Source organism: Gobius niger (assembly GCF_951799975.1).
Source record: "Gobius niger genome assembly, chromosome: 17".
Lineage (NCBI taxonomy): Eukaryota > Metazoa > Chordata > Actinopteri > Gobiiformes > Gobiidae > Gobius > Gobius niger.
The window spans coordinates 27807893-27821625 of record NC_136868.1 but is presented as its reverse complement, the minus strand read 5'-3'; the positions used below and the strand labels follow the sequence as shown (position 1 = coordinate 27821625).

Genomic DNA, 13733 nt, shown 5'->3' with positions numbered 1-13733 from the left:
GGCACCTTCATGAGAGGAGGGATCAGGAGGACAGCCATAACTCCACCTGTTTAATTATGTTCATATTAACAGTTAGTGTAATAGAGAGTGAGGTGGAACATAATAAGAAAGCGGACCCCATTCAGACTGACTAATAGCTAACAAAAAAGCCAAGGGGGTAGATTGCTACAGAAGACATGAAAAGTTTGGGAGCCACCAGATGAGTATCATGTTAAAAGTTGCTGTAATCTACTCAGCCGCAGGTCTTTGGAATAAAGTTACTCTGTCATTAGTTTCTGATCCGGGCAGGTTGTAGCTGCCTGGGCCGGCATCCAAATCACATAGCAGTTATGTTGGATAATGAAAAGGAAAAGTCAAGTTATAATAATAGGTGCGGTCTGTGGGCGCTTTGCTTTCTCACACACTGACTCAGACGGATTAGATTGTGTGTTCTCCCATGGCTTAACGTAACCCATGTGTCAAATCTAAAAGCAATTACATGCATGTGTAAAGGCAAATGTATTTAAAAGACTCCTTTGCAACGCTTTAAGCACATTTCACCTGACGCCGCATAAAATCAATAATGCATCAATGTGATTTCAAAATTGCCTGCTTGGTGATCATTTATTTGAATCTACTGACTTTTTTTTTTGTCGTTTGTCATAATGTCCCTTTCCCACCCAGGTCAAACCCACCAGTGAATGTATTAAACCAGTGAAGAGGATCAGATGGACTGGAGATCCCTGTTTGGGACGTCCCAGGGTGATTCTGGTGTATTGTCATGGTAAAGTGATCATTGTAGTGGACAGATTGAAGCACCACTTTCCCAGGCGTTATCCTTCATCCCTTGACCTGGTAGTACAACCTGATGCGCCTGGCTGTCGCACAGTACGAGTCCAGATCCTTCATGGCTTTGCATGTTAATAGGAAAGTGTTTGACATTTCAAAGTCTCTAATACACAATTCCGAGCTCTATCGTTGAATTGCTGTATCAAAGTTTCTTTTTTTAGGCCTAATTCCAAAGGTTTCTGGCTGCAGACTGCCAGAGCTCAGATTCCCACATGACTGACCTCCACCTAGAGGGCTTGAATATATTTTCATTTATTTTACAAATCAAAACCGGTTAAATGATCTGCAATAGATCATGATGGAGGTAGTTAGTCCCTGTTGTGTTTGTTGCCTTAGTAGCACCGTGTCTGTGTCAGGAATCGTTAAAGTGATTGCCTGTAAGGTCGCAAAATGAGGAGAAAAAGACATTTCTAAATATCAAGCCCCCGTTCACCCACCCTTCTTTCCTTGATTGGAACTGAAAGCCACTCCTAGTTTGCAAAACGAGGAGAGAGAGAGAGGGAAAGGTATTTCAAAAGTAAACACTCAAGCTTCCTCCCCATAAACCAGTTCACACGAAAGCTCGTCTCATTGGTCAAAGTGATGGCACCGGGGATTCTGATTAGCTGCGGAAATCAGCAACGGGTGTGACTTCAGAAAAAATATGTTTATCTAATATTACTTACGTTACATCAAACTGTAGGCCCAGGCACGCAATAATACGCACGCAAACCATTTAAACTTACAGACTGTCACTTTAAGGGAAAGGGTTTGGGCAACAACAACAATCTGTTGAGAATTCACTAAACCATATTTTGTGGGGACATGACTGTCTTGTATGTCCCTCTCCCCAATTCAAGGATAATTACTTACTATCAAGTGCATATTTCCTGTTCTCCTTGTAAACATGTTCTGTGTATGATTATATTTTTTACTGTATTCTTTTTTTATTATTATTTTTAGATTAATTTCTTCAATAATTTATCTTTCATTTCATTTGAAGGTCTTATCAGTGCTGATTGGTCACATGTGGTCCAAACGCATTCTTTACTTTCCAACTTTTCACCGAGATGAGTTTATAATAAGCACTTCAACCACTTTCAGGGAGTGCAGTAATGTAAATATAAACAATTAGCCTTGTAGTTCACACTCAATAATTATACTTCACATATAGATGCCCAGAAAGTAAAGGTATTTTATCCCAAATGCATTTATTAAAGGACAAAACCATTTTCACCCCACTACTATGAAAAACAGGTATGGTTATATTTCATCTCATCTAATTTGATGATGGTAATTCATCATTGTCAAAAAGAGAGAGGCTCTTCCAGTTCCTATATGCTCAACTACACTAACTGTTTGACCAAATACGTGCGTGTAGAGAGGAAATTGGCATTGATTTGTTAAACTACAGACTAGACAACCTATACTATAATCCCGTATATTGGATCGTCTCGTTCAATTCAAATTACAATCTAAGCCTATTAAAAAACAAACAAAAAAAACATTTCCAGTTTCATTAGGAATTCACTTTTCATGCTGTATTATAGCCGTTATGTGGTGTCCGAATTGGCTCTGTCTCGACATTAACGTATCATTAACTGAGCTGAATGCAGGTCAGTGTGCTGGCGATATTGATCCAATCGCATCGACTGCTGCTGCTGCTGATGATGATGATGATGGTGTGCGCAGGCTGTGGATGAAAACTGTCTCCCCTCTCAGTATGAACTCATGGGTGTGTGGGCAGACGAACGCGCATGGCTGTGGCTGTGGGTTTGTACAGGCTACCGAACACATAGACAGCATTATTTGAGCCGAAGCGCGAGAGAAATAAGTGAGAACAAAAGGGTCATTGCTCGGCTGCAGCAGCGAGACCGTTGTTTATTGTCGGAGTGAATGACACAGTTGTCCAAAGAGGAACTGGACTAGAAACTGTGGACGTTGACGTACTCTGACTTTTACTGTGCTTACATATTAGCTAACAGTTGATGCGAACATATGCGCTATAATGTAAGCACATGGTCTTTGTATTAACCCTTTATCCTCTTTTTTTTAGTGTATCAGAGTGTGAACCAGAGCTTAACCCGGTATCCACAAACTGTTTCAACACTAACCAGTCCCTATACATGACCGAGATCGCTCACATGACCGTGCACAGGTGTTGCCAATCATTTCTTCTTCTGTCGAACATAAGGGCGGTTGGCATTATTTCAGTGAGCATCACTGCCACCTACTGGTTATGTGGTTTTCAATATATAGCTTAAAATAGTGAAACAAATCAAGGGGGGGAAATACTCTGCAATCCATTCAATGTCCATTAAAATGTTATCCTTTTAGTTCAAGTCTTCACTCCCGAGAACTTTTTGGCAGAATCGAGAATCAAGTCGATCCGCTCATACTTTTTTTCAACCTTGTTCGAACAAGTAAATAACCTTTAGCCAAAAGCTTCCAGACCAGGTTTGAATTGAGCGTACTCTCCCCATACAAATTAATGGTGAAGCCAGGCCCTATATTGAAGTATGGTAAGGTATGGCATGTCCGTTACATGCCGAGATGTAAGATAGAAGAGATAACCGGTGTTCCATTCAGCCCCATTCATAATAATGATCCCGAGTGGTCTGTGAAGTTAACATGACTGCTCAATTTCCTCCTACGAAATCTGTTCCTTAAAAGGGCAAAAAGGCGGGAAGCTACGAGCCTCCACAGAGCTCCTGAACCTGTCAATCATAGATTTAGGCTTCTGCTTTTTATTTCTAATATACAAAAAACACTGTTAAACGGTTAAAAAATATGATACACAGCCCAGCGTTGTCACATGACTCATAGCATTTTTTAGAGCCAGGCTTTAAAGGAGTTTAAACGAGGCCCAACGCTACAAAGGAATCCTGTTTACCAAGTGTCTTTTGGAGTAGCCCCTGGCCACCAGGGGGTGGTATTTCTGTATATATTTACTGTATATAACTTCTTGTGTTGTTTTTCTATCATTAGCATAAGTTGAGGTTTAGTGCGCATTGGATGTGTGCCCGACCCCATGATTCAGCATTTAGCTCAGAGTACTCACTTTTATGTGCTAATCATTATTTAAAGTAAAATCTCAAAAGGTCATTCATTAACGACCAGGCTTGAACTCACCTAAATGTGAACTTCTGGATCATTAATAATTCATGGGGCCAGATCTTGTGGCGGCGCACGGGGCGGCGCAGGCTCTTGGCGAATTATTTTCTGAGTGGTGGTGCTATATGTGCCATTCGCCTCCGCCACCTGTGAGGGGCGTCACAAGAGGAGGTGACTGCACTGATGGAAACACGGCTGACATTCAATTCCTGGTTTACATTGCGCTGTCTTGCGTTCTTTCTTAAGCCAGGCTCTCACAGGTCAAACTAAAAACTTTATTTACCCCATCGTGAGCTAAACCATGTTCACGTCTCCAGAGAAAAAGAGCTACAGCGTCCGCTGTGGCGCGGATCGGCCCGTGCTTGGCGTGAACGCGAAGCAAAACAAAAGCACATGTTCACCCCCCACTCCCACACAACCACTCTCCTGGAGGCGGAGTCGATCTGGTTGGAGGAAAATGTGTGTCTCCACCCTCTTAAATGCGCTAAGTCTGGAGTGGCAAGATCACAAAGTGCTGCTACTGAGCGCAAAATGTCACGCTATCGTCTCCGTTTTAATGCACAAGATCGGGCCCATGATGTTTGATGGCTAAATGCTAACGGCTATTGGGATTGAACGGCGCTTCTCCTCTTGATTTCTGCGGTAACTGGTCAAATAATACTTCAATACAAGTAAAAGTAGCCCAGCCATTTTTTTTGTAAACTTAAACTAAAATACTGCAATATTTTAAATTATGCTGAAAAAATACATACATTGTTAATTCAAAGTACAACATACAAGACTTTGCAGCTTCAAAAACATGAAAACCGTATCCGAATTCACCACCTGTATGGCAACACGGCTGGGACAAACCTTCCTCCTTGTTGGGAGTCAGTGAGATATGACAGCACGTCCAAACACTGCCACCTACTGTTCTGGAGCATCAATCGAATAGCTTTAAAAATGGGAGGAAACATGGGGCCGAGAGTCAGGGTTCTTCCTATGGAAATTTAAAGGAATTGACAATATTTTCTGTATTTTTGGTGTCGATTAACACTCTCTTGTGTGTAAATCTTATTTGTCATCATAATCTTGGGGAGCACAGGATCTACGCTGGGGCCCTGTAGATCTGACATGGAGCTACAGTGAGGTTGATTTGATGGAGGGGCTGTTGAAAAGGGGCCGAGATGAGATAGTGGGATCCAGGCGCTCAGATGATGGATACTCTGTGTGAAACTAATGTGGCAAGACAAAAGGAGCATCTGCCACAGTCGAGTAATCCTACACACTTACATCTTACCACTTCATCACTGTCACTTTAGCTTCACTGATTCTGGGTGTGCTACCATTGAAACTGCAAAAAACAGACTCCAAATACCAATAGTGACATTTTTATTATTTGTACAATAGAGACTTTAATACATTATTCAAAACACTTCTTATATACTGAAAAAATGGTACTTTTCCAAAGCCCAAAATGGCTCCAGTAGAATCGCTGCACAGCATTTTTTCAATTTTATACATATAGGATTTTTTGTAAAAACTGTATCTTAAATAGTATGTACAGATAGCGTCTGCAAAATGCATTCTAAACACAAGATATATTTTATATATACTTCAGCAGGTACATTTCTCCGCATAAATACTCAAACTCAAACTGGAAGGATTTTTAACTGGAGTGTGCAAATAAACAGAGATAAAGAAATAAGATCTTTTTCACTAAAAAGGCCCAAACTCCACGCGGGCTCACTCTCCTTGAAATACTGTAGTCACGAACAGAAGAAGCAGCATTCAGTGGGTAGTGTGTACTGCAGAGATCAGGAGGACCTCCGAACCAGGCCCCCTCAGCGCAAAGGATCATGGGATGTCACTGTAAGCCGTGCATACAGGGGATAGCAATGATTCCATTTCAGCCAAGTATGTATCGAAATGGCTCTTTGCTTTGATGAAAAAACTAAAAACTGCACTGATGTCTATGTCTTTATGAAAGTCTAAAAACTTGTGAAAATATGAACTTGAGGTTCTCAAATCCCAGTGTGGATCATATTTGATGTCTACTGCATGCTCGTTGCCTCCTATCTGTAAAAATATGTATGCTTAAAAAAGGAGTTGTCCAGTGTATGCAGGGCTGCAGAGACGGGACAGGCCTGTGGGGGACTGGACTGGTACATTCACAAAATGAGCCTACGTCGCCTTCATGAATTTGCAGCTATATACAGTGACTTCCTGTCAGCGCCGTACTCTTTAAACACATACAAAATGACTGTCTTTTATAGTCATATACATATATATATAATATATATTTGTATAACACAAATTCACAATTACAGTAGAAATACATTTATACAGTTTGGATAGTACATGTGTAAGTTCCCAAGTCATATGTGCGTACTTCCATCCATAACTATAAGTGTCATTATAAAATATCACAATTTGAGCAAAGCTAAGGTATATCAATATATTTAGAAAGAATTACCTGAAACATGTAGTAAAAAATAATTGTTTATCAAACCTCTTCTCTGTTCTCAACACTCTAAACGTATGGGCTCATGAGGCTAAGCTTCGGTCTCAACCTCAGCGTAGAAAAGGCGCCATTTTGTGTCCCTTATTGATCAGCTCTGTACAGGTCTGACACAAAATGAACACCATGCGACGTCTAATGTCACATTAAAGAAAGGACAGTGTGGCTTTGTTCTCCAACATTAAATGTTACACAGAACAAGACGGAGATCACTGTCCAAGCGTCATAGTCGCCATAGCGACTAGTTCAATTTACACAATAAACACAAAATAAAGTCTCTTTTCATCAGGTCATTTTCAAAGACGGCCAGAGCTCGGCTTTGGCTCTCACTGCAAAATCCGCTCATTTCCTTGAGAGGCTAAGCCACGCCGCACATTCTGGACAATAGATAAAAAAGTGTCCTGGTGAGTGAGAATGCTTGCTCCTGATATGTCACATTCAAAAGGAGCTTAATGTGTTGGACTCCTGTTCTAATAGAGTGGACTTGACTTAGCCTCTCCAGTGCATTAGTCTGTCAACAAAAAATGAATTATCCTTAATGACATTTTACAACAGACATGGAGGAAGGAACAGCAAGCCTTTCATTTCTGTGGGAAGCCCTCAAACCTTTCGAATCAACATAATGAAATCATTAGCATTGAATTAGACTGATAAAAATTCAATTCAAAAATATGTGTTCCAATCAATTCATAAATTTTACACAATATATATATTCTCATTTTAAATAAACTTTGGTAACGCCACATTCATTTGGAAAGTGTCATTAGTAAAGATGAATTAGAATGTTAATTCAGATTAAAGTACTTTTTCCTCATTGCACATAACCAAAAGGCAGTCTGATAAATCTATTATTACATTCAGCAAATCATTTTAATATTAAATAAAGTACATATTCATTGTAAGTCTGAATATTGTTGCCATATATTTGATGTTCAATTTGATTGGATTGTTCGATGCTTGGCTCAACACTTAAAGTGCATATGACACATTAGAATACGTTTTCATCAGAACATGGTTAACACAACTAAATTGAAGGTTTTGTTATAACTTTAGAACATTAGAACTTTTTTTTGTGATGTTTACTATTGGCCTTTGGGCACAGGACGTGAGAAACAAGGAGGTACAATTGCAATTTTATACCAGTGTGAAATGAGGGAGTCAGAGCTTTATGGAACTTTTCCTCTTCCCCATGCCACAAACATTGTTCAACTTTTAAGTAAAACTGTGATTCATACTCACCGCAGGAATTGTCTCATCAAACTATGTGATCATTAGAAACACAAAAATCTGTCATATGCACTTTAAAATATGCATTACTCAATTAAATGTGTATAATTATTCATATGAATCAAAGACAATGGCTAATACTGCAAACTAACTTGCTGCTCCACATGAGATCCATGTCCCCTCTTCACTGGGGCGGCCACAGTTGGCACATACACAGACACAGAGAGGTAAAGCTCAGACATTTGGGCTCAGTGTTTCAACAGGACAGGCGCATGTCCGTGTATGGCACAGGAACGTACAGACTCTGCGAGACACAGCTGTGGGGACGACCCGATGGCAGCGCTTCCCAAAAGTGCCCAAGAAAACAACTCTCAACATGCAGCCAAATAATGTCCAAAGTAAAACCTACTTTGGGGGAACGCTGCGGAGGGGTTTGGCACGAAGAAAAACAGGCTCAAGTATCAGTAGTGACTGGTTTGATGCAGGACAGTGCGATGCAAGATGGAAGGTGGAGTTTTGAGGAAACAATGTAAACATGAGTTGCATTAAACATGGCACTGCAGAACGAGGCTTGAATCAAAGCCACACTTTTCAACCCAGTCTGTGAAAGTAAAGACAGTAATTGTTTTTGTTTCTGGGCCGAAAAAAGGTGGAGCATCTTTACAACATAGAATAGTCACACACACACAAAAAAAAAAATCTTCTCAACAAACTGGGTTGAAAATATTGTTTGGGTCATTTTTGTTGTAAAACTATTCATAAATCCACTTCTAGCCATTCAGTTTCACCAAAAGAATAGACACACGTATATTGCTTTAGCGTCTTTCTGATCTTAAATTCAAACCCATCTTCAACACTATGTAAGTCTATACAGAAAGTTGTGGCTCATTTTGTCGATAAGAAAAAAAGAAACAAACTAATGAACGACTAACCATGGAATTCCTTCCTTCCGAGTGTCCCAACCCAGAGTGTCGCTTTATACAGAATATGTACATAAGTCTTCGGGGTCGGTGTAGTAAAGAGGATTATGAATCAAAATCCAAACTTTAAAGTAAACCAGATGCTTAATATGTTCATAATAAAATGACCAAACCAGGAAGCCATGTGCTACACCAAAGCGTCCTCGACTTCACAATACAGGAGCTGAACTGGGCTTCGTTGCATCAGCTACTTGTAAGTGATTGTAAAAATGACATAGCATTGCGGCCAAAGTGCATATTTTGGGCCATGCGCCGGTATATTCAGAGTATTTTCATGAACCACCAATATTTGGGAGAGGGCATTGTCTGGGCACCCTTCTCCAAGGTCAGGAGTATCTTACCTGGCGGATTTGGCATATTGTATCAGGTTGAAATTAGGAACTACAGTCAGCTCTACGGAGGCCCTGTGCTGCCAAAACAAGAAACAAATGAATGAAGTATTATAATACATTTATTGGCAAATAATCATTTTGTTTTATTATTCATTTAAGTTCATGATTTCAGAATAAAAATAGTTTTGTTTATTTACATTTCTGTATTTACACATTTTAATTTCTGCTAAGTCTATTTTAAAATTTCAGTCTATTTACAAAATGAGTTTGTATGGGCAAAGAAAGCACTTCTCTTTGGTAGTCATGGCGGGGCGCTGACAGTGCAGCGATACCGCCCCCTAGTGGCAAGGGGTAACTCCAGAAGGCTCGCTGCATTATGGAAACCTATGGGGACTTTACACGTCACAACTTTAAAGCCTGGTTACAAACACTTAGTAGTATAACAACACCAAGTATCATATTTTTTAACCACACTGTGTTTTGTTCTGTGGATTTTTAAAGTGGCAGAGATTGAGCTGCCACCATGGATTCTCCCTCAATTATTAATATGGGACTGGAAATACTGTATGTATGTAAGAGAAATGTAATAGTTAGATGTAATGGATTGTAAATATATCAATTTATCACTAGATGATAACATAATTATTCATTATTTCATGATTGTTTTGGCAGCCCTGGTCCTCCATAAAATCACCACTTACGCTTAACTGTTGCAACGAGCCCCAAATGTCAAAACAACTTTGAGAACAACCAAGGTGAACCTCGACCAATCAAACAAGAGCCTAGCTAACCCCGGTGCCTGCTGCTGACTGGACTCGATGATATGTTTGTGTGGTATACGTTTGGCACTACAGTATTGCCTTTGATCCAGCAAAAGGCAAAGCAAAGGTCGAAAAGCTAGTCCGTCTCTGGGTCCGGAGGAGGCGGAGGGGGGTGCGGGTGTCGATGAGCAGCGTCGAAGAATAAAAAGCTTCCAATGGTTGCGTATAAAACTATTTCTAGTGTGTGCTGCTGTCCCTCAGAAGCACCAAGTCCACAGTCCGCTGGAAACTCTTCAGCAGAGAAACAGCGATCTCGTGCTCCATGTTTAAAAAATTATGTCCATTGGCCTGCGAGAAAACAACAGTCAGTTAGAGAGTTAAAAATCACATATTAGTAAAACGTTGCGCCTCATACTGAAATAGATACTAGGGCTGGGTACAGTTACACAATACCAGGAAAAAAAAGGGTTAGGTACAAATGGGATTGAAAAATAAAAGTATCAAAAGCAGGTACCAAAACGTATCTTAAGAGGCCAAGTCTTGATGCCTGTTGAGTCCAAGGACAGCACTGAAGGAAGTTACCTGTTGTTTCAGCTCGAATCAATGACACAAATTTAAAATAAATAGTCTTTGATGGAATAAATGAACATCAGTGCTCGCTCCCTATACGTTCACAACGCGCTGTGTGTCGGGCACCAAGTCTCTGAGGGGCGCCGCACTGAGGCCAGTTCTGGCTGTTTTATTAACGCAGCTGAGAGAAGAACGGCTCGTATTCAATGAGAATGTTGATGTTGCCCCCTCGAAATCACCAGGGAGAATCAGTTGGCTTTTCAAAGTTTATTTCGAGCTCAAATAGTACAGAAAAGAAAAGGGTAAACATAGGTCCCCTGTGAATAAAGAATAAAATAGTTTAGCGTACTATGGATTAAGTTAAAATGGACAAACAGATAAAACGACACTTACACGTCCCAGATGTCACAAGGCTTAGGCCACGGCCCGACTACTGCGCCACAGCTTCTGCCCTGAGGCTGTGGGCCTAGCTCTTTTAAACTAGCATAAAGCGGTCACGTGATGGATGCGCTTCCGGTTTCAATTAATAAAAAGACAGTGTTTAATTTAGCGAAAAGATGAATAAATACTGTTATTTACAGTGAACCATTTACCAACAATAAGAAAGCGCTTAAATACTTTGTCGAAAATGGGCGAGCAACACCCTCCCCCACTAAAAATAATGTTAACCCAACATTCCCTTAATCCTACTGGGGGGTCTTACTTGACTTAAACCATAAATTGTAGTAAATAAACAATTTGAACCACAACAATACTTCACAAAAGAGTCCAGGCTAAATGAATAGTGTCCGTTATCCAAGAGTCCTTTGGCACGGCGGTACGCGCAGGTTTAAAGGTCCATTTCCGTATTTGGGTAGATAGTCCGTTGAAGCATTGGTGGGCCCCAGAATCTTCAGAATTGACTCAAGGAAAATACCTTCTACCCAAGATTTTGTAGCAGCATAGCAAACCAACTAAACAAATGGCATGTACTACTGAAACAATAATTAAAGTACATTTACTACTATTGCACATATCTCTATTGCACACAAGCCACATACTTTAAAGTGCAAAGTGCAAAGTGCAACTCAATTAGCAGGTACATAAAGTGCATGTTACTACTGCATTACGACTGGGAATTAAAAAGGATATAGGTTGGCCGAGGTGCTGAAGAAGCCGTCTCGGACCCTCGCTGGTTTGGACACACCGACAGGACAGGTCTGCACTTCCAGGACCGTGGGCTCACCAAGCTGGTCGTAGGTGTACAAGCGCCTGGGCCGTCTAGTTCTGACAGGTCTTGCAGGTCCCTCCGAGGAGTCAGAGGAGGATGCCTCTCGCTCAGATGAATCCGCTTCCTGTACTGGCTCTGGCTCCGGCTCAGAGTCAACCTCTGGGATCAGGATCACCACTTCAGCTCTCTCCTCAGCAGGTGCAGCTCCCTGTTCCGGCTGTCTTGGAGTGGGGACTCTAGGTTGGAACTCTCTGGCAGTTGGATTGAGCGGCTGAAGAGCGGGTTGGGGTGGCAGGACGAGATGGTAGTCTTCCTCACTAGAGCTCTCTGTACCTGCAGGCTGGATGTTGCACTTAACACTTGTCCCTCTTCCTGGCGACGTTCTGGTTCTCCTGCTTCTCCTTTTAGGGTTGGGGACGACAGGCGCTGGTTCAACCAGGTAAGGACAAGGTAAGAGCAAGTTTCTGTGCAGCACCCGTCTTCTCCCTACAGCATTCAGAGGCTCAACCACATAGACAGGGCTTCCAGGGCCTTTGCTCTCCCTCACCACATGGACAGTGTCCTCCCAGTGACTGCGGAGCTTCCCCGGACCACCTCGAGGCGTGAGATTTCTCACCAATACATGGTCACCCGGGTTCAGCGTGGAGCTCCAGGCGCGCTGATTGTAATAATCTTGGCCCTTTTTTGCAGACTTCCTCATGTTCGTCAGGGCAATGGCATAGGCTTCCTGCATTGCCTCTCTCCACTTCTCCGCATAGCCAGCAGGGGTCTGTTTCTCTGCGTCACCGAGCCTCTTGGGAAACAAGAGGTCAACTGGGAGGGTTGGTTCACGTCCAAAAAGCAAGAAGAAAGGGGAGTACCCTGTCGCCTCGTGGATGGTGGAGTTGTAGGCATGAACTACTTTGTTGAGGTGCTCCTTCCATCTGGCCTTTTGTGTCTCCTCCAGTGTCCGCAGCATACTCAACAGAGTCCTGTTAAAACGTTCGGCAGGGTTAGCTTGGGGGTGGTAAGGTGTAGTGCGAGAGTGTTGAATACCACCATATTCCTGGAGCTTCCGAAACAGCTGGTTCTCAAACTCTCTTCCTTGGTCGTGGTGGATCCTGGATGGAAACCCAAAGCGTGGGATAAATTCGTCAAACAGCTTTCTGGCAGCAGTTTTCCCAGCCTTGTCTTTGGTTGCGTAGGCCTGAGCGTATTTAGTGAAATGGTCCACTAAAACCAGGATATACTCTTCCCCTCCGTTGCTTTTCTCCAGATGTAAAAAGTCTATTGAGACCATCTCGAATGGTGCAGAAGTTTCAATGCTTTGAAGTGGTGTCCTTGTGACTCTGTTGGGCCTTTTGTTTTTGATGCAGCTGCAGACACGTGTAACGTAGTGCTCCATCTCCTGCCTCATTTTTGGCCAAAAGAAGCGCTCTCGGGCCAGGGCCACCATCCGGTCAGCACCCAAGTGTCCCATCTCCTCATGGAGGTACTTGTACACCAGGGGCTTCAAGGGCTCTGGCACCACCAGTTGCAGCCTGTTGTTAGTCTTCCTCCACAGGAGTCCATCTTCACCCAGCTGCAGCTTTGTCCATTCTCTCAGGAGAACCCGGACTTGCTCACTCTCTGCAGCTTTGTCTCTGTACTTCAGGTAAGTGTTTTCTCTTTTCAGGTTAGAGACCCTCTGGATGGCTGGATCTGCATTCTGCTGGGCCTGGATGTCTTGGATGGAGAAGGGCTGAAGGGGTGGTACAGCACTGCCATCTGGTGGTAGGACATCCACATTACAGGTGACAGCAGAAATCCAGTTGATCTCACCTGTTTGGCTGCTTTTGACTGCTTTACAGATGCTGTCCATGACCTCCGGCTCACACTCTTCCGTGCACTCCTGCATGATGGTTCTGATGGGCTTAGGTCTGCGAGAGAGAAAGTCAGCATCTGTGTTAGCTGTTCCAGGTCTGTACTTGAGTGTAAATCTATAGTCTGCCAGCTCTGCAACCCAGCGGTGACCCGTGGCGTTGAGTTTTGCCGACTTGGTAACGTAAGTGAGTGGGTTATTGTCACTGTAGACTGTGAAGTGTGGCGCGTGGAACAGGTAGTCACGGAAACGCTCTGTGATGGCCCATTTCAGTGCGAGGAATTCCAGTTTTCCTGAGTGCAGCTTGTAGTTCTTCTCTGCAGGCGTCAGGGTTCGGGATCCGTAGCCAATCACTCTCAGTGCGCCATCTTGTCGCTGGTACAGCACAGCAC

The 13733-nt window shown here is 42.5% G+C and overlaps 1 protein-coding gene across 19 annotated transcripts in view; it reads right to left on the bottom strand.

The window, feature by feature from the left end:
- Nucleotides 1-9472: 9472 nt before the first annotated feature.
- Nucleotides 9473-13733, bottom strand: part of lrrc7 (leucine rich repeat containing 7) — a 137710-nt gene continuing 133449 nt past the window's right edge. For all 19 annotated transcript variants that reach the window (XM_079575640.1, XM_079575625.1, XM_079575629.1 and 16 more), the window contains one exon: nt 9473-10069. In XM_079575640.1, coding sequence (XP_079431766.1) covers nt 9959-10069 — 111 coding nt within the window. In that variant the 3' untranslated portion in view covers nt 9473-9958. The remainder of the gene's footprint in view (nt 10070-13733) is intronic.